General features: G+C 53.2%; 1 protein-coding gene across 6 annotated transcripts in view; it reads left to right on the top strand.

Moving 5' to 3' along the window:
• The window catches only part of CUX1 (cut like homeobox 1), a 373,714-nt gene that overhangs the window by 261,178 nt on the left and 93,234 nt on the right, over positions 1 to 19,302 (top strand). For all 6 annotated transcript variants that reach the window (XM_065892584.1, XM_065892585.1, XM_065892588.1 and 3 more), the window contains one exon: positions 11,907 to 11,955. In XM_065892584.1, coding sequence (XP_065748656.1) covers positions 11,907 to 11,955 — 49 coding nt within the window. The remainder of the gene's footprint in view (positions 1 to 11,906; positions 11,956 to 19,302) is intronic.

Consider the following 19,302-nt stretch of genomic DNA (forward strand, 5'->3'; position numbering starts at 1 on the left):
CCTTCCAAAATGAGTTCTCTAATAAAACCAGGAAGGTTGTTTGTTTGTTTAACTTGAAATTTTCATCACACCTACGTCCAAAAAGTATTCCAGGTACCTTTAATACAAGACACAGAATCAATGAGGCTGTCAGAGCAAAACCTGGGAGTTCGGGCTTAGAGTTCCACAGGGAAGATATTTCTTTAAGGCTTGGATTTGAATTAGAAGCTCAACGACTCAATAACCTGATGTGACTAAGACATTCCCCGCATAGGATTTTCAGAGTTCAGTGTTCCTGTGACGCCCTGATGTACTGTTTGCTTGGCAACGAGGGAAAACTTTATGTTGCAGTTAACCTTGCTATTTTTTTCCCTATGTCTAAGTATTGTGAACTTCCTTTGTGGTATTTTAGTGATTAGACAGGATGGAGGGTGTTCTTAGAGATTCATGGCCAAATCCGATGATGTCAGACCAAAGGGAAGGGACGGTCTTTGTGGGGCCAGCAAGTCTGGCCCCGTCTGAATTGTTTGTCTAACACTTCACAAGTAGAAGAGGAACCGCTGAATTATTCATTCTCAAGTTGCCCTAAAAAAGGCACTTATGCTGCCGAAATGCAGACTTTCGGTGCCAATGAGAGGAAGAGGAAGGATGCCGTCTTTCCTCGGGATGCGCTGCTGCCTTTGGCCGCCTGGTTCTCCAGTTTCACTTCCCAGCCCTGCGGGGGGAAGGAGACAAACCACCAGCTGCCTTAAGTGCAGGGCGGTTAAGGGGCAGGGGCTGTGGACAGATGCTGCGAGGGCCTCCGAAGCCACAGGTGAGCTGAGCACTGAATTGACCGGGGAAAGACCAGGTGGAGGGGAGGCTCTGGAAGCAGCTTTGAAGGGCCAGCAGGAGATGTGTAGTCAGAAGGCCCCGGGGTGCAGGTGTGATCAGAGAACAGCCCGAGCCTCTAGATGGGCCCAGGAAGGCCCAGGAAGTCATCTCGGCCTTAGGCTTGGAGGGGAAGGGACCAGAGTGTAATAACTAGAATGCAGTTGGAGAGCTTTTCTTATTCTTAGTTTTAGCTTCTCTGCCACCCAACCTTAACAGTCCCTATCAAGTAGTACTTAGGGGAGAAAGGGGGTAATTAGAATCCCTCACATTCGGGCGTAAAAGCAGCGTTCTTAACCTAGACCACTACTCGCTGCAACCTTGAGCTCCTTGGTCACCACTCGGCCCCGGCCTCAGTTTCCCCACCTATGAAATCCGAGCAGTGTCCACCTGTGGTGGTGGCACGTCCCCTGTCCCACGGGAGGCGTTAAGAGCAGCAGGTTCGATGCCCAGGATCAGAGGCACCTGTCGGCCAGAGGCAGGGCGCTTACAGGTTAAGTCGACAGGGAAAGGGAAACGGAATCTGAAAGGCAGTTTTGAAAGAGCAGAAGCTCAAATGGGGCAGGCAGTTCTCCAGCTGCCAGAAAGACATGCTGACAAACTTTACACTAAATATGTGAAGGAGAGCTTGAAAAGTACGTGTAGGTGGCGCACCAGCAGCCCTTCCGAAACATTTCGTCAAAATCTGGAGGAAAGAAGCAGCAACCTGGGTCCACAGCCCTGCTGGCCACGTCCTGTGCCCAAGACTCCCAAAACCATCAGCCAGCTCCTGGGGTCCGGGCGCTCAGGGTGGCAGCCTCGGTTCCCTCCAGAGCCCTCATGGAAGCAGCTCCTCCTGAGAGCCCCTTTCGCAGTGGGATGAAGGGTGGACTCGGCTGTCCCCTCCAGGATCCACATTTTCTGTATCAAAGAAGAGTATCCGTGGATGATTTTTCAATCACGTTCTCTTTGCAGAGATGGGCTTTTCGTGCCTGTTGTTTTTCCTCCCCTTTAATGAATACACTGAGATTCTGAGAGGTTAGCTGACTTGACTAAGATTAGCAAAGTACTCCTAATCGCTGTTCTTTCCAAGGGGGCCCTCTGCAGCCTCCTCCCAGGCACAGGCCTGCCTGTCACCTCATTTCTGTGCAAACGGTGGTCCGCGTCATACATACCGACTTTACAGTTGACAAGCGCTGATGGAGAGACACAAAACTGTGATGGTCTATGCTTTTTTATCACCTTATACTTTTGTTTGTTTGTTTACTTTTCATTATGTTAAATTTCCAACAGACAGTAGAGGACGGAGCCCCTAGGTGCCTACTGGGCGATCCCAGTCATCCCATTCCTGGCCTGCCTGTCCCCACCCCTACCCCCATTTTATCTTGAGGCTTCTTCAAGAATCCTTTCCTTTCACCTCTAAATGGTTTAGCGTGTAGAGCCTCACGTTAAGGACTCTTTAATATAGCCACCATACTATTATCACATTAAAAAAATGATTTCTTAATGTCATCAATACAGAAATTTCACATTACCCCTAAGCATCATAAATGGGACTTTTTTCATTGTTTGGAGTCAGGATCCAAATAAGACCCACACATTGCGATTGGTTGGTATATCTTTAAGTCTCATTCATCTTACAGATCTCCCTCCGTCTCTTTTTCTTTTCCTTTCAATCTGTTTGTAAAAGAAACCAGCTCACTTGTCCTGGAGAGTTTCCCACAGTCTAGATCTTGCCCTTGGCATCCCCAGATGTAGTTTAGCTTATTCCTCTGTCTTCTCATTCCTGCGAGTTTGTGGTTGAACCTAGAGGTCTGATCAGATTGAGGCTGGAGATTGGGGGCAGAAGCGACTTCCTAGGTGGTTTTGATTATCACCTAATGGTCTTGGGTGTTGAAAATTAGCTCTGACCAGAAGAGAAAGATCCTGATTTTCGTGCACGACAATAATAATGAATATGTGTGTGGGTTTACGAAGTTTGCTCTTTTTTTTACTCTCCATCAGTACTCTTATTTTAGCCTCGTGCCAGTTTCTTTGAGAAAGGCCACATTATTCCTCCCGTACAGATAGCTGTCGCGCGCTCCGATCTGCCCAAGGTCAAAGGACCAGAAGGCAGTGGGGGAGAGTCCGGCCCGTTTGCGGTGCCAGCCACACTCTGGTGGCTCTAGCCCTTGGTTTCCCTGATTTTACCTCCAGTCACTCCATCCTACTTAGGACCTCATGGCACTTGATTTAAGGGAAGAGAAGGATTTTCACATCCAGCCTGCTCCCCATTGCTTTTAGAGCAACGGTTTTAGAGAATGTTAGAGAAATGGCGAAAAGCATCGAAGAGGAATCCAGACGCTTATCCCAAGAGGCTTGCATGATCTCGGAAGCAGCAGCTTGTAAACTAACTCTCCGGCCACAGCTGTCCTGGGTCCCTGCCCGGAGAGGACTGAAGCCTGAGTGATGGTCACGGGCTGTTTCTGATCACACCAGGGTCGTACTTCAGGGAGTGGCCAGCCTGCTGGAGCTGCCCTGTTGGTTTGGCACAGGTGGGAAATTTGCCCCATGTGGGCAGTAGCAGACCACTTCGTTGGTCAGCTAGAGACTCAGATTAAACCAAAGTAGGATTTTATTTAAATTATTTCATGTAAACAAGTCAGTTAAATAGTGGGGCGAGAAGGGAAATTTTCTTCCCATTCGGGGTTGATGAGGCTTAACAAACATTGATTTTAACTGTTACTTGTATCATTTACATTTAAATATGATGGTCATAAAAAGGAATAAATTGTGGTTAATTTCTGAGCAGGCAGAGGTGACCTTCCGGCCATTTAACTGTCTCTCGATACAGTTTCACTTCCAAGAAGAGTAGAAACCACTGTTTTCAGAGGGTTTGACGTAGCAGTCAAGCTCTACAACCGTCTCTGCCTAGACCTCAATTTGATCAGAGAGGGAAGGTCGGCTCTTGGGTGACACATTGGATCAGGGGCTTGGAAGGATGCCAGGTTAGCTTCACCCCCAAGCAGAGGTGGCTTCACGTGGGTGGAAAATGAGAGGACGAATCATACAGCTGGAGGTTGTCAAGAAAACCCTTCCACAAATGATGCTTTCTCCTCCTGCCTCCCCGGCCAACCTGTGTTGAGTCCGATTTGCACCCAGCTCCGTGGGCACGGGGAGGATCGGGGAGCTAGGCCGATGGCCCTGCCCTCCAGGAGCTCACAGTCCCATGGACCTGGGTCTATATATACTTTTTCTTCCAGGGAGAGTGTTGCCTCTTTTTCAAGGGCTACAAAAAGTGGTAAGAAAAGCGAATTATTTTTCTTCTGCCAAAACAGCTTACAGACTCTTTTCTTGAAAGTCATATTTACAATTTGGCAAAAGAGCCCTATACTTTCTGCTCTTTAAGATACCAGCCAGGGACTTCCCTGGTGACGCAGTGGTTAAGAATCTGCCTGCCAATGCAGGGGACACAGGTTCGAGGCCTGGTCCGGGAAGATTCCACATACCGCGGAGCAACTAAGCCCCTGCGTCACAACTACTGATCCTGCACTCTAGAGCCTCAACTATTGAGCCTGTGCTCTAGAGCCCGCGAGCCACAACTACTAAAGCCCGCATGCCTAGGGCCCGTGCTCCACAACAAGAGAAGCCACCGCAATGAGAGGCTCCCGCACCACAACAAAGAGTAGCCCCCGCTCGCCGCAACTAGAGAAAACCCATGCGCAGCAACAAAGATCCAACGCAGCCAAAAATAAATAAAATAAATTTATAAAATACCAGCCAGTGAGTTGTTGCCTGTCACATGCCGGGTGGACTTGAGGAAGCAAAGGCGTCGCAGGTCTGCATCGTTCATCAGCCAGGATTTAGGGAGCGCCTGCTGTGTTCTCTGGGATCATAGCCGTGAATAAACACGTCATCAATACCTGAACAAGATACTCAGAGGCAGGAATAAGGGCAGTAAAAATAAATGAGCAGGGCTTCCCTGGTGGCGCAGTGGTTGAGAGTCCGCCTGCCGATGCAGGGGACACGGGTTCGTGCCCCGGTCCGGGAAGATCCCACGTGCCGCGGAGCGGCTGGGCCCGTGAGCCATGGCCGCTGAGCCTGCGCGTCCGGAGCCTGTGCTCCGCAACGGGAGAGGCCACAGCAGTGAGAGGCCCGCGTACCGCAAAAAATATATAAATAAATAAATGAGCGGACCACGCGGGGCAGGGCTGCCGGGAGACCCTCAGAGGACGACGGCCCCTGGAGCTGAGGACCGGATGTAGACAGCAGCCCGCCATGGGGATCTCAGCAGAGGGGATAGACGTGCAGGCAAGTGTGGTGGCTTCAAGGAACAGAATAAGACTGAAGAACGCATAAGGGTGTGTGCTGATTGAGCCACCAGAGGAGATATGCACAGAATGTGTGTCACTAACAGAGGGTGAAGGCTCAACCCCAGCTCAGCAGCTCTGAAGAAGCAATTCTGCACTTAGGCCTCTTTGTCTGAAAGACTGGAGGGTTGGAAAAGTGGGAAACGAAGCTGGAAGAGGAGTGAGGTGTTGATGGGAGGTAGTTCTCTAGTGGGTTCTACTCCCTGCAGGGATCCTGGCCCAGAAGACACTTTGGGTCTAACCAGCAGGGAGGGGGCCAAGGAACAGCTCACGGAGCCCACCGCGCCATCGAGGGCAGACTGGCTGTGAGCCCTGCCCCAGGAGAGAGCAGGACAGTCAAGTGCAGGCAGAGGAGGCCGCAGACCGGGAGGGGAGGTGGGGGCCCAGGCACCGCGGGCCTGGGGACGACGGCGGGAGGCGGCCGAGGGGAGCCAGGCCTGGGTGCAGACTCCGTGGGGCTCGCCTCGCCTGCCAGGCGACGTGTTGAGACCATACAGGTGGGATGTGGGTTCAGGTTTTATAGAGTAACGGCATCCAGTCTGTGACAGCGTCACTCTGTCTATGGAAAGAAGGAAATGCCTTCCAAGTTTTTCGTGTGACTAGCTGACAGAGAGGAGACCAAAGAAACGAGAGGCCGGTCTCATCTATCAATACTTATGGGGAAAAAGTGCTCAACAAAATACTAGCAGATAGAACTCAGGAGCACGTTAAATGCATAATACCCACGACCAAACGGAAGCAGGTGACTGTCAGTATAATTTGCCTTTTCAGCGAGTCAGAGGAGGAAAACCAGCTAATTAGCTCCATAAATGCTTAAAAGGTACTTAATCAAATCAACGTCCGCCTTCTGTTAAAAAGCCTCAATAACATAGGAACAGTTGGCTGTCACATTAACAAAATACAAACATACGTATCTAAAGTCCAAAATGAGCAAGATGCTTGACGGTGAACCATTGGAGGCATTGCCCGTGACGTCGGACAACGGGCAGGGTTTCCGCTGTCACCCTCGCTGTGTGACAGGGCTCTGCATGGCTTCTGCCATCACGAGAGAAAGAAATAGGAGGCATAGAAGGGGCAGAAAGAGGCTGCCCTGTCATGATGGGCGGGGAGGGGGCGGGGGGCTCGACGCCATGGAAACACAAGATTGAAGGGCCCCCACAGCGTTGTGGTCTGGTGTTCTCTACCCAGCAAACTCGTCCTCCAGGATGCAGACCAGATGTCCACTTCTCCAAGAGGCTCTCTCCTCCTGTTTGCAAAGCCCGCTGTCCCTTCGTCTGGGCTGTCACTGGACCAAAGTTCCTTGGGCGCCTTCACCTCCCTGCGCCCACCCTGAGCAGGCAGTTACAGGGTCTCGTGTCTTTGAGCTCCTGGGATGTGCATCCTCTGTCCCGTGTGCTCCCGATAGGGCGAATGCCATTGCCCAGTGCACTGCCAACCTGGCACCTGGGAGCTCGGACCCCGCCCCCCATCAAGGGGATTCCAGTCCCATAGCCAAGAGACCTTCCTCACCCCTGGTCCTCTGCCTCCTTCTCTTCGTTTTCCCACCTGCTCTTTCTGCACGCCGTCCAGTGAGCCCTGCTTCTGGGGCTCAGAGTCCCACCTGGAAAGTGACCCGCCTTCCTGACGGCCCAGGCGTCAGACGCAGCATCCGGTGGGGGGGGGGGGGGGAGCATTTGCTTTACCAAACATACTGAAATTGTTTGTTTGTTTTTAAAGCAGGGAGAATTAATCTTTAGATATTCTTCCTTTTTTGGCCGTGCCTCGCAGCTTGCGGGATCTTAGTTCCCTGACCCGGGATCGAACCCGGTGCCCCCTGCAGTGGAAGCGTGGAGTCCTAACCACTGGACCACCAGGGAATTCCACATATTTCTTCTTTTGATACCTAAGAACTTTACAATCTAGTACTGAGACTACTGGCTCTTGACCTGGGTCCAAGAAGGTACACTGACCTTTGAAGGTCGCCCTGGACGCTTTTTCAACTGCCTTGTAGACGTACTTTGTTTTAACAGCTCCCGATGTCGTAAGATTGTTTGGGGTTGAAATATGCCCCACCCTTGCCCTGGTGCCATCCCTCAGCACTCGGGAGGCTAGTGTGAAAGGAAATACAGGGTTTCCATCGCGGATACGATTTCCCGGCCGCTGGCCTTGGCCGTGTCCTTTTAAAAAAGTTCCTCATAAAAATCACATGCCAGCCCAGAGAATACCCTGGAATGATCTGTGGGGAACCGACCGAATGAACTGCATATTCCAGCCCAGGCCAAAATGATCCGCGGTTTGAAGCCAGAGCAGAGCGTACTGCGTACTGCGGCACAGGTTAATAGATCAGTGAAAACTGTTCTGTCAGCTCATAAAGGGGTGAGAGAACTAAGTCTTTATAATAAATAGTTCTGCTGAGCAAACAATACCTGTGCTTATTACGGACTTTGGAAAATAAATGATTTAGACTAATGTCAGGCTCCGGATCCTGACGTGGTAGTTGAGCCTGCGAAATGAAAAGAATGAAAAACCCCTCGGAGTCTTGTTGACGATCCTGCTGTGAAAGCACGCGCCGTTTAACTCATCGCTGTACTTTTCAGATAACGTTTAGAGTCGGCCGTATTAACCTCTGCGCGCTTTCATGTTACTTACTGGGGGCAGCCGTCTGGTAGGAGTCGTGCTGCTGAGGGGCGGGTGCGAGCAGCAGTTTGGCGAGACGTGGGTCGTACAGGCCCGGTGGCAGACGGGTTCTAAAATGCAGCCAGCACCGGCGGGTCGGCCCGTCTCCAGAAGCCCTGATCACATTTCAGTACCCAGCCAGTTGTATTTTTCTCTCACCTTTTAAAAAGCGTGCCCCTTGGGAGAGTGAATCACGAACCTACAGACTTCTAAAAGGATCATCTGAACTTTTCCTCACCCACTGCATCCCTGCTTCCTTCCACTGCCTCCTTCCGGGGCTTCTGGTCCCATCCGTGAAGGGGAGCTGCAGCCCCTCTGGGCCCCGCCGTCGCCAGGGTACCTGGTTTTGAACTGCCCGACTCTGTAACAGCAGGGCTCAGTGTGGGCATCATCGGCTGAAAGCTCTGGAAATACGAGACTTGCTCTCGTGATGAAAGGTAAGGGCCGCACTCGTTATCACATTCAGTATTTTGGTCAGCTTAGCAGTTGCTTAGTAACCAAAGTTAAACTGATGAGAAGATGGAAAAACTTGAAACTCATTTCCAGGGATTGCCTCAGACTGCCAAGAAGACACCTTCCTGTTTAAATGTGACTAATTTTTAATAAGTGACGTGACATCTTTTGGAGATGATACATTGTTTTCTGGATATTAAGCATCGTAATGACCATCCAAAACCATTCACCTGAGGAGGCGCTCAAGCCCACCCAGGCCCCCTAAACCTGGCCAGATCTGGATGCCACTTCGCAGACCCGGCAGGTCCCAGCTTTGCCAATCTAGCCTCTAGGTGAAGCCAGACCCCTGGGAATCCCTCTCTTTTTTAGCCCAGGCCTGTGTCTGACCTTGTCCTGGCCCCATGGCCAATGGCAGTGGCCAGGCAAGGAGTGAGGAGTGGATAAAAACGGGAGGGTGGGCCCCCAGGCAGCCACATCTCTACCCCTTATCTCCAGAGCAGAGGTTGGGGAGTTGTACCGGGGGGATCCCCTGCTCCTAATGCTGAGAACTGAAGGTGAAGCTCTGGCCATAGGATTTTTCTGGTGGAGGGGAGCTGTCAGTGTTTACTCCGGGGGCCTGGGGCCATCCCCTGCCTCTCGTTCTTCACTCAGCAGAAGACATTGAACACTGCTGTGTGCCTTCAATTCATCCTGAGAGACACACAGTGGGGCTGCCTCTCTGTCCTCCCTCCTCCCCCCATATACACTGCCAAGAAGAGTAGCTGGTACCCCCCGGGGAAAACAGCAAGGCCCCAGAGGAGAACACCCCTCTCTGGAAGACAGACCCCCAAACCCATCAGTGTATGTGATCTGAAGACAGACAGATGGGCCCCACGTACAAAATAAGCATCACTCGAGGAAACATAAAGCAAAACCAAGGAATAATTGTAATAACGAACGGAGTGGGAATGACAGGTATCAAGAACAGAATAACTAAACTAAGGAAGCAGAGAGAAGAGCTAGATCACAGGTTGAGCACAGCTACAGGGGGGTCAAGTTGAAGAACCGCCCAGAAGGAGCAGGAAAGGATCAGGACATAGCAAATGTAAGGAAAAGTTGGACGACGTGGAGGACGGAAGTAGACGGGCCAACAGTAGCCAGATAGTAGGAGACCCAAACCAAGCAGAAGAAACATCTGAATGATGAAGATAAATTAGCCAGAATTAAAGACGAAAGGGCTCATGAAGGACCCAACAGGAGAGATTCGGAAAACCCTCCCTGAGACCCCATGCTTGGGATCTCCGCTCCCCCAGCCCAGGCCGTTCCCCTGGCCACCAGCTCCCTGACGTGCGCCAGAGAGAAGGAAGATGGGGTACCTGGAGGTCTCGTTTCAGGTGTTCAGCGGCCAAGAGGGGGGGCTTCTGTCCCCTCTGTAAACGCGGCACCGGTGGGCTGTGCAGGAGCCACGTCTGCCTGCGCCTTTCCCACGGCCCCTGCCGGGGCCAGGGAGCTTGTAGGTGTCGGAAAACATTCACGGACCGAGGGACAGAGTGCTCGGATGACGCCAGCAGCCGGCGGGCTGGGCGGGTGGCCGTGTAGATCTGGACTTTGTAGATACATAGTGCATAACTGTTTGATTAAAGTTCAAAACTTCACTTAAAAGTTGTGACTTGCCTTAAAAGAGAAGTTTGTTAACTTGATTGCCTCTCACACGCAATGAGATTTGCACTCCATCAGCAGGTTGTCAAGAAAGCTTTCTGTCCCGGCCGCCGTCAGGTCCACTTTTCTGTCACTTGAGGACCAAACACTTTCAGTGATGGTTTTACCCTCTGGAGTCAAGGCAGTTTCTCTCTGAGATCTTGGAGGTTTCTGTTTGCCATGGTGCATTAAGACGTTTTGTCATTGAAGCCGCCCCCGGCCCCCAAGCATTTCTCTGCGGGGGCCCAGTTTGGGTGTTTGTCTTAGAGACACTGCTTCACGAAGTTGTCCTAAAAAGAGCTTCGTTTAACTAGGCCATTGGATGAGTTGTTTCGGACTTTTCCCGGACGAGTCTGCGAGCAGGATACTATTTCAAACAGATACGACGATCGGTGAACCTGATCACAAGGCATCTGTTACCCCGTGTGGGCTGCTGGGAGTTGATGCGATGGCCTTGAATCCCAGGGCGCCGTGAAGGCTGGAAAAGCCTCGGGGCCAGAGGAGAGAACACACGATGCAGCAAATGGCAAAACCGGACCGGCCAGGGCCTGGGTAGTTTGTCCCACTCTCTATATTAAGGGTGGATGGCCAAGACCAGAGAAGTAGGTTTGGGGGGCAGAAGAACCCTGGAGTTGGCCCGTCCGAGTGCCCCAACCTGTCCCAGGGAGTAGACTGGCCCACTGGCCCGTTGGTCGCAGGACAGGCCACATTCAGGACCCTGGCCTCCAGCTTGATGCCAGGCCCTGTGCCGGCAGGGGTGAGGGTGAAAGAGACGCACCCTGGCAGGGAGGGAGAGCTGTGCTACCTCCTGAGATGGAGCCCCTGGCAGGGTTGGAGGAGGGCTGGGGGGTGGGGGTGGAAGTAGGGGATGAGGTTCCCAGGAGTGGAGGGTGACGGGGCAGACGGCACACGTCCAGGCTATGTAGGGCCCGCCACGTGGTGGGAGCTGCCTGAGCACAGGGCCGCGGGGGTGGGAGGGGAGCAGGAGCCTCGGCCCAGAAGGGCAGCCATTGGGATTCAGCAGGCAGAGAGGCCGGCGGGGAGGGGTGGAGCTCAGTCCCGCAGGCGGCAGAGCCAGCTCAGGTCCCCGTGGGGTGGGGAATGAGGGGGCGCACACGCCCACTGCTGGTCTGCAGCTGTAACATTCACACCCCCTCTTCCATGGGTGGGCTGAACCTTCCTCGGGCAGCAGTCTCGGCCGTGGCCTCCTCGTCACAGGGGCCGTCATCGAGACTCGTCTGGGGCAGTGACTTCCCTGGGCGTTCTGTTCAAACCTGCCACAGACTTTTGGAACTGACCTTCTCGGTAGAACTCTGAGCATTCCGCTCTCTCTCGTGCTGTTGTGTGTTGGAAGCATGTATGTGCCTTCAGATTACTCAAGAAAGTACTTTCAGAGCAGAAAAAAAGAGAAAGAACAAACAACACTTGGAAACCCCCTGTGTGTGAGCAGGCTGAGGGAGGATGACGGAGACCCAGGTGGTTTTATCGCACAGACAGACTGCAGAGCCCCCCAGCCTGCGTCCCCAGCCTCCTCCCGCCTCCCCCACCTGCTTGTGGTTCTCTTGGTCCTAGCAAACTTCTACGCATCCTTCAAAACCCAGTTCACACATCACCTCCTCTGAAACCTTCCTGATTCCCTCCCCCAAGGAGAATTCATCTCTGCCGCCTCTGTTTTTCCAGAGCATTCTGTTCAGAATTCTTTTTGCTCTCTTGGCAGGAGGCACCGTCTCCCCAAAGAGACTGGCGCCCCTCAAGGGCAGGCGGGCTCTCCCGCCGATGCAAGCCCACCTCCTCCCAATGGGTGGCAGAGTCCCCTTCTGCGTGGCCCCTCTCCCCCGACACCGACCTGCGTGCCTGTGGGTCACGCTGCCGAGTTGGAACCGCGGTGGCCCCCGAGCCTCCCTCGCCGCTGACTAATGTGCTGTCTCCCTCTCACCTCCCCAGGGCCGACGAAATTGAAATGATCATGACGGACCTTGAAAGAGCAAACCAGGTAGGACGTTTGATGGCTTCAGGCGTGCAATCACAAGAGCGTAGCCCTTTCTGTTCTCTCACAAGAGGCTTCTCTAAGCTAGGAGGCCAGTTAGTCTTGTACCTTTCACATACAGCTGTCGACGTTGACGCTTTTTCTGATGTCATGAGAAATACGTGAAAAGTCCCAGGCGTGATTTCCTTGGGAAAGTCTCTGACGTGGTCCCAGCATCCCCGGCATCCCGTGGTGATGCTTTTTCTTTTCCTTAATCCGTCTCTTAAATCTCCGCTCTGTTCCCGTGACAGCCGTTATGCCTTAGAGTTTATACCAGTGCGTTACCCCGTAGCAAAGTCTGTCTCTCCACCTCCTGACGGGATGAAGCCGCTTGCTCTGGAGAGGGCTGCCAGCTGACAGCCCCTCCTGGTTGATACTTAGTTGTCACGATGCTTTGCGCAAAGTACCCCCAGCACTGTGTCCAGCATGAAGTAGGCACACGGTGTCCAGTGGCTCTCAACAGTCAGCTGCCTGGGAAATTTGGCCGCCCTGCAGAGCCCCGCCCTTCCCCGAGGACTGCGGAGCGAGAGAACATTTCGCTTCAGCATATGGCGCTACTGCTTTGAAAAGGGAGGGGTCTCTCGTTTTAGTTTATTTATTTGCAGGGAGAAGCAGCCAGAGCTGGGTTATGTGTCTCAGCCGCAGAAGGCCAGGGGCAGTGGTGGCCTCTCCCCACTCAGTGTTACAGCTGGGTCGCTCCAGGCACTTGGAAGCTTAGCGGTTTGCCTCGAGTGGCCCCACGGGATGAAAATCTTTCTCGGATCCATGGTCTCAGCTCTCCACCTTGTGAGGGTCCCACAGGGTGCCTGTCCCCCTGACTGGCATTGCTAACCCGGACCTTGGCAGACACTCAGCGAAGAGCGGCCCTGTCCATTCTTTGGCCCATGAAAATATCCTGAAATCCGATTAAAATATGAAAGTCAGTGTATGCATGAGAATGGTCATGGAGCGTGTGGATTCCTTTCTTCTTCAAGGAAGATTTTGTGTGTCCGTCGTTGCACACTCAGACTCACCCCTGAGGATCCTGGGCTTGGTCCATAGGGGTTGCTCAGTAGAGATGCGTGGACTGCATCACCCGAGGTAGCATCTTTGTGTAGTAGCCGTGCTGGTCACGGTGAGAAGAGCTGACCGTTGTCGAGTAACTTATTTTGTACCGATTGTACCGAACTTCACACGAACCAAGTCACTTAAACCTCACTGTTTTCCACCAAGGTCAGTGTAGTTGTGACTCCCATCTTACAGATGAGGAAACTGAGGCCAGTGGCCGGTCAGTTGCAGAGCCAGGCCTGGCGCCTGTGCCATTCACCACACTCGGAAACAAGGATAGAGCCTGGGGGCTCACTTGGCCTTTCTTTATGTCCCAAATACACCCATTCAGCTCCTTGCCCTAAAGCACTACTTCCGCTTCACCTCACAGAGGTGCCCAAGCATTTATTTACCTTAATTTGCTAAACTAATTTAGTTTGGCCCCTTTGTTCTTACTCAAGTAGCACTGCTCAACTTTGCAGAAACCTTATTGGTGAACCTTCCCTGTCACGGGATTATCACTTGCATTTCTCAGTTTCCACTCCCCCACTCTCTCCCTCCCTCCAGGCCCATCGCAGGCCTGCTTCCCCTTTTGGCGGCGCTTTGGGGTAAGCTCTGGCTTGTTAGACAGATGAGCTGACTCTGTGCATATCAAGTGGTCAGGCTCCATCCAGTCAGGCCCCAGGTACTAGGACGTTTGGCACAGTTGATGTGCTTCTCAAAGTGCTGAAGGCCACTGGGTGGATCCGGGTCCTCGGAGACACCAGACAGGACCCTGAAGAAAGGTGCCGCCTCCACGGTGACGGTTGGTTCAGGTCCGCACTCAGTACTTCCTGGCCATAGATGGCCTTGGACAAGTCTCTCCACTGCTTACATTTCTTTTAAAAAAAGGGAAAACAAAGAGATGAACTTTGCAGACATTATGCTAAGGAAAATTAAGCCAGTCACAAAAAAACAGACTGTGATTCCACCTACATGAAATCTCTAGGGTCGTCGAATTCATAGAGACAGAGAGTAGTGGGGGGGGGGGGGACTTCCCTTCCCTGGTGGCGCAGTTGTTGGGAGGCCGCCTGCCAATGCAGGGGACGCGGGTTCAAGCCCTGGTCCGGGCGGATCCCACATGCCGCGGAGCAACTAAGCCCGTGCGCCACAACTGCTGAGCCCACACACCGCAACTACTGAAGCCTGCGTGCCTGGAGCCCAGGGAGAGGCCACTGCAGGGAGAGGCCCGCACACCACAGCTGTGGTGGGTGGCCCCCATTCGCCACAGCTGGAGAAAGCCCGCGCACAGCAACAAAGACCCAACGCAGCCAAAAATTAATTAATTTTTTTAAAAAAGAAGGGTAGGTGGGTGTCAGCGGCTGGGGGAACGGGGAATGGGGAATTACAGTGTTTAATGGGGACAGAGTTTCAGTTTTGCAAGATGAAAATTTCTAGAGATGGTTGCCCGACAATGCGAACATACTTAACACTAAAATGTATACTTAAAAATGGTTAAGATGGTATATTTTATGTGACTGTATTTTACAATTCCATTTTTTTTTTTTAATTTAAAAAAATTGTTTATGTACGAGAGAAAGGGAGGGAGGGAGTGGTAACTAGTACAGGCAGACCTCGGAGAGATTTCAGGTTCCAGACCACCACAACAGAGCGGGTATCAGGATGAGAGTCACACAGATTTTTTGGCTTCCCCGTGCATATAAAAGTTAAGTTTATGCTACACTGTAGTCTCTTTAAGTGTGCGATAGCATTATGTCTAAACAGGCAATGCACATACCTTAACTTTAAAATAATGCTGTTGGAAAAATAGCGCCAGTGGACTTGCTCAACACAGGGTTGCCACAAACCTTCAGTTAGTAAAAAGCACGATAAAGTGATGCGCGGTGAAACGAGATCTGCCCGTACTTCCTTCACGAGATTGTTTTGCGGGTTAGAGGTAGAACACCTGTAAGTGCGTGCTTAAATTCGTGCTCTGTAGTTGCTAAGGGAGCCTGGGTTCGCAGGGAGAATTCTGAAGTCCTGCCCAGGAAGATACCAGCACAGTGGGGGTGGGGAGAGGTATAGGAGAGTCTCACCAGCCACTCAGGCTACATGAGTAGAAACAGTCTCTGGAGTGGAGGGGATGGTGATTCTGCAGCCGGCTGTAGCAGTTAGTTCATGCCCGGGGACTTATCGTTTGTCCTGGAAAACCACACACACTAGAAGGAAACCAGGCACATGCAGTGCATCCAGGCTCCACTCCATGGCCAGGACGGGGAAGGGGCCCTCACACGAAAGAAACAGGGAGGTCTGGGGACATCCCTGTTCTTTGGGGAGCAGGGAAAGAAGACAGAAAGACTTGACACGTCAGGAACTTGGGATGTTAAGAGATTAGAAAGGGGAAGGCCTAGGGCAGCGGTTGTGGATTCTGGCCTTGCAGCTGGCCAGGGAAGGGGTCGGGCTTTTTCACGACCAAGTGCAGAGGCTGATGGGAGGGAACTCCCTCCCGATGCAGAGGTGCCCGGAGCTGCCTCCGAAGGGAGTGAGCTCCCCGTCACCAGAGCTGTGCGGGCAGATGTGGGCCAGCCCTCGCTGAGAGTATGAGGTGGAGGGTCAGACACAGAGCAAACAGAAAGGGGCTGACTCGGTGGCTCAGCGGCTCAACAGGGGTGACTCAATGAGGAGAAAAACTCCCCGGGGGGACAAGGAGGAGGGCAGCGCCCAGGCAGGCAAGGAAGGGCCTGTACGGAAGGGCTCCTTGAGCTCTGGGGGCTCCAGACTGTTCCGTAAAGCCCCTGCAGAGAGGTGGGCCCAGAGGAGGGGGTCTAGCCAGGTGTGGGGAGGGCCTCATCCTGAGAAGAGTGGAGAATCACGGGCGGGAGTGAGACACAGATATGAGTTCTAGAAGGATCGCTCTGGCTAAGCATCCAGAGAACGGAGGGGAGTGAAAAGACTGGAAGCCGGGAGAGCAGTAAGCAGCTGTTGTGATGTGTCAGGGCAGGGATGATGCGGGGCCCGTGGCGACGAGGCGGAGGCGGGCCGGGCCGGAGGAGGGGTACCGGGGCCGGGCGCAGCCAGACGTCTGGTTCCATGCCTTGCCCATCAGGGGAGAGCCCCGGGAGGAGCAATTTACTACTTCATTGGCATATAACATTATTTTTGCACTGGTTTTTAGTCAAAATGTTCTACTGAGACCTGAAGCTCTATCTTATCGCTGAAGTACTTGTGTTTCTAGTGAGGAGAAGTGGAAGAGAGTCCGACTGGTGACGGGCAGTTAGGGCTGGGTCTCACTTAACACCTCTTTGTCCGACTTGGAGGTGCTTGTATCAATACTGTCTTAATTGGTGACAGTAAAGGTTCGGAGCTTTTGGGGGAGGAGCGGGTAGGGAAATTTGCTCTTATGGCTTTTCTGAAATCGTGACTCAGCAGTCTGTGGGCTGTAACAATCTGCGTTTATGCAGGTGGTGTGACGCTGGGATAGGTCCAGCTTTCAGCCTGGCCGACCCAAGAAAAGAAATCCAAATCAGTATCCATCGAGTCCCCCAGAAACACAGGCAGGGGGTCCAAATGGGACTCCAGCCACCAGCACGGGGCCAGCTTGGGATGTGTGGCGGTAACTCTCTCGGTGGACCTTTCTGACCTCTCTCCTGCAGCATCACTGAAGCGGGTCCACCTCTGGGCCCTAGCTGTCCTCCGCAGGGGAGTGTGGGTGTTGATCTGGAAGGGTGACCGGAAGTTAGCTGTGCACTTTCCACAGCGATGGCATCTGTTCCCTGGGAAGGTCGCTTGCTGGTCTCCGTAGTCATGCTCCCCTTTTCTCTCCCTCCAGAGTCCGGGGCCTTGAGAGGAGCAGGTTGTGGAGTCATCCCCGAGGAGAGCTTGCCTTCTCCTGGAAATGGTCCAAATGTGTTATTTGTCCTTGAGGACTGCGGTGGCCAGAAGAACGGCCCCCAGAGATGTCCACAGCCCAATCTCCACAACCTGTGAATAGGTCCACTTCCCTGCAGAGCACAGTTGAGGCTGTTAATCTGCTGGCCTTGAGACGGGAGGGTCCCTGGGGTTGTGCAGGTGGGCCCTCCATAATCACCAGGGTCCGTAGGTGCAGAGAGGGAGACGGAAGAGTCAGAGCCGTGGGGTGTGAGAAGGATTTGACTGTGGCCACTGCGGGCTCTGAAGGTTGAGGAAGGGGTCACAAGCCGAGGAATGCGGGCAGCCTCTAGGAGCTGAAAACAGATCCTGCCCCGGAGCCTCAGGAAGGGACCAGCCCTGCAGCGCCTTGATCTTACCCCAGTGAGACCCACAGCGGACGCCGGACCTCAGAACTATGACGTAATAAGCTGGTCTTGTTTGAACCCACTGAATCTGTGGTAGTTTGCTCCAGCAGCCTTGGGAAGTTACTGCAGGAGGGACAGCCTGCCAGCAGACCTGTGTGCCCAGCCGCGGCCTGTCTCCCTGGGGGCACTCACTGCCCTTGGCCAGCTCACATGGCTGCTGTGTCACTAAAGGGACTTGCTCACCTCTGGTGTCCCCAGAGGTGGGCTTTCATGGCCACACATATAAAAGGGACAAGAGACAAAGCCTAGGGCCAGGTTGGGCAGAAGGCTGGATCAGAGACACCCCCCCCCCCCCCCGCCACCTGCCTCCACCACCACCATATAAAACCAGGGGACTCAAAGCCACACCTTAAATGGGTAAACTGGGGAAAGCCTGCCCGACAGGGAAGGTGGTGAGGATTCCCTCACATCCCAGCCTTGGTGCTGGGGGAGAAGGAAACACCCCCCGCAAGGGAACCCCTGAGCACAGCCCCCTTTCCCTGGGCCCTGGGCCCAGGGCTGTGACCGGCCTCACCAGCCGTCCCCTGCAGGCTGCAGCCGCCTGAGCCTCTGCCTTTGCCTCCTCTGTCTGCCCCACCGGCCGTGCTTCTCCACATTTTATGACTTCCTGGTGACAGCTGAAGGAAGCTGGAGTTTAACCTGAAGACCAGCTACAGTCTTTAGTAATTTTCCCCTAAAAATTTTAAGATTTTAAATTTTAAAATTTTTCCTCGGGACTTCCCTGGTGGCACAGTGGTTAAGAATCCGCCTGCCAATGCAGGAGACACGGGTTCGAGCCCTGGTCCGGGAAGATCGCACATGCCACGGAGCAGCTAAGCCCGTGTGCCGCAACTACTGAAGCCCACGCACGTAAAGCCTGTGCTCCGCAACAAGAGAAGCCACTGCAATGAGAAGCCCGTGCACCACAACGAAGAGTAGCCCCCGATCGCCGCAACTAGAGAAAGCCCGCGCACAGCAACAAAGACCCAATGCAGCCAAAAATAAATTAACTAAAAAAAAAGGTTTTCCTCATTTTAAGATAAGGGAAGAATCGTGGCCACCAGAGGCAGCACACACCAGGGTCCAAAATAATAATAATAATTCTTCACTGGACGCCTGTCACCGCTTGGTGGCACTGCTGGGCACCGGGCTTGTGTTATCTCGCTGGTCCCCAGTTGTCCTGTAGGGCCGCCCTTTCTATCTTTGGACTTACCACCAAAATGCAAAGCAGCGCCCTCATTCATTCACGTGCGCTCTCCTTTCCCTTACGCTTCCAGCATTTACCCTCACTTCTCAGCAAAGGACAGAAAGTACGAAACAGCCAGCAAATCTCTCAGGAGGGCAGCTCAGGCTTGGCCAGGCTCTGTTCTCACCGTGGGGTGGCCACTGAGTCACACCCACGATGCCGCCAGCTGCCCACCGGGGCCCTGGCCGCGGTCCCCAGGCTCTGCCTCTGCAGGGACAGGGGAGGAGGAGTCCCGTCAGTGGAAACGGGGAGCTGGATGTCCCGTGGCAGCTACGGCCCCGTGTCTGGGTGTCCAGATCAGAAACCAGCACCAGAGCTTGCCCCCTCCCCACGTTGATTCCAGTTCTAGAAACACAACTTCATCTGGCCGGACTGTGGTCATGGGGAAGATAGGAAACCCTGGCAACAAGGGAGACTGCGGAGCCAACCCAGCACAGCACCCTTTTCCTTCCGCCTCAGCCGCCAGCGGCTGGGCTGCATTTACAGCTCCAGAGACTCACCGCAGCAGCTCCCGGCGTCCAGTGCCCGCTCCCTCCTTCAGCAGCTCTTAGGCCCACTTTGACTTTCAGCTGTTCTGCTTTGCACACGTTTAGCGGCACAAACACCTCAACTCGTTTTGTTTTGTTTTTGATGTACTCAGGCTATAAATCCTGAATAAATAATAAAAATCCTAAACAATCAAAAAGTTACAGGGTGGGACTTCCCTGGTGGCACAGTGGTTAAGACTCCGCGCTCCCAATGCAGGGGGCC

Source organism: Phocoena phocoena, chromosome 15 (genome assembly GCF_963924675.1).
Source record: "Phocoena phocoena chromosome 15, mPhoPho1.1, whole genome shotgun sequence".
Taxonomy (NCBI): Eukaryota; Metazoa; Chordata; class Mammalia; order Artiodactyla; family Phocoenidae; genus Phocoena; species Phocoena phocoena.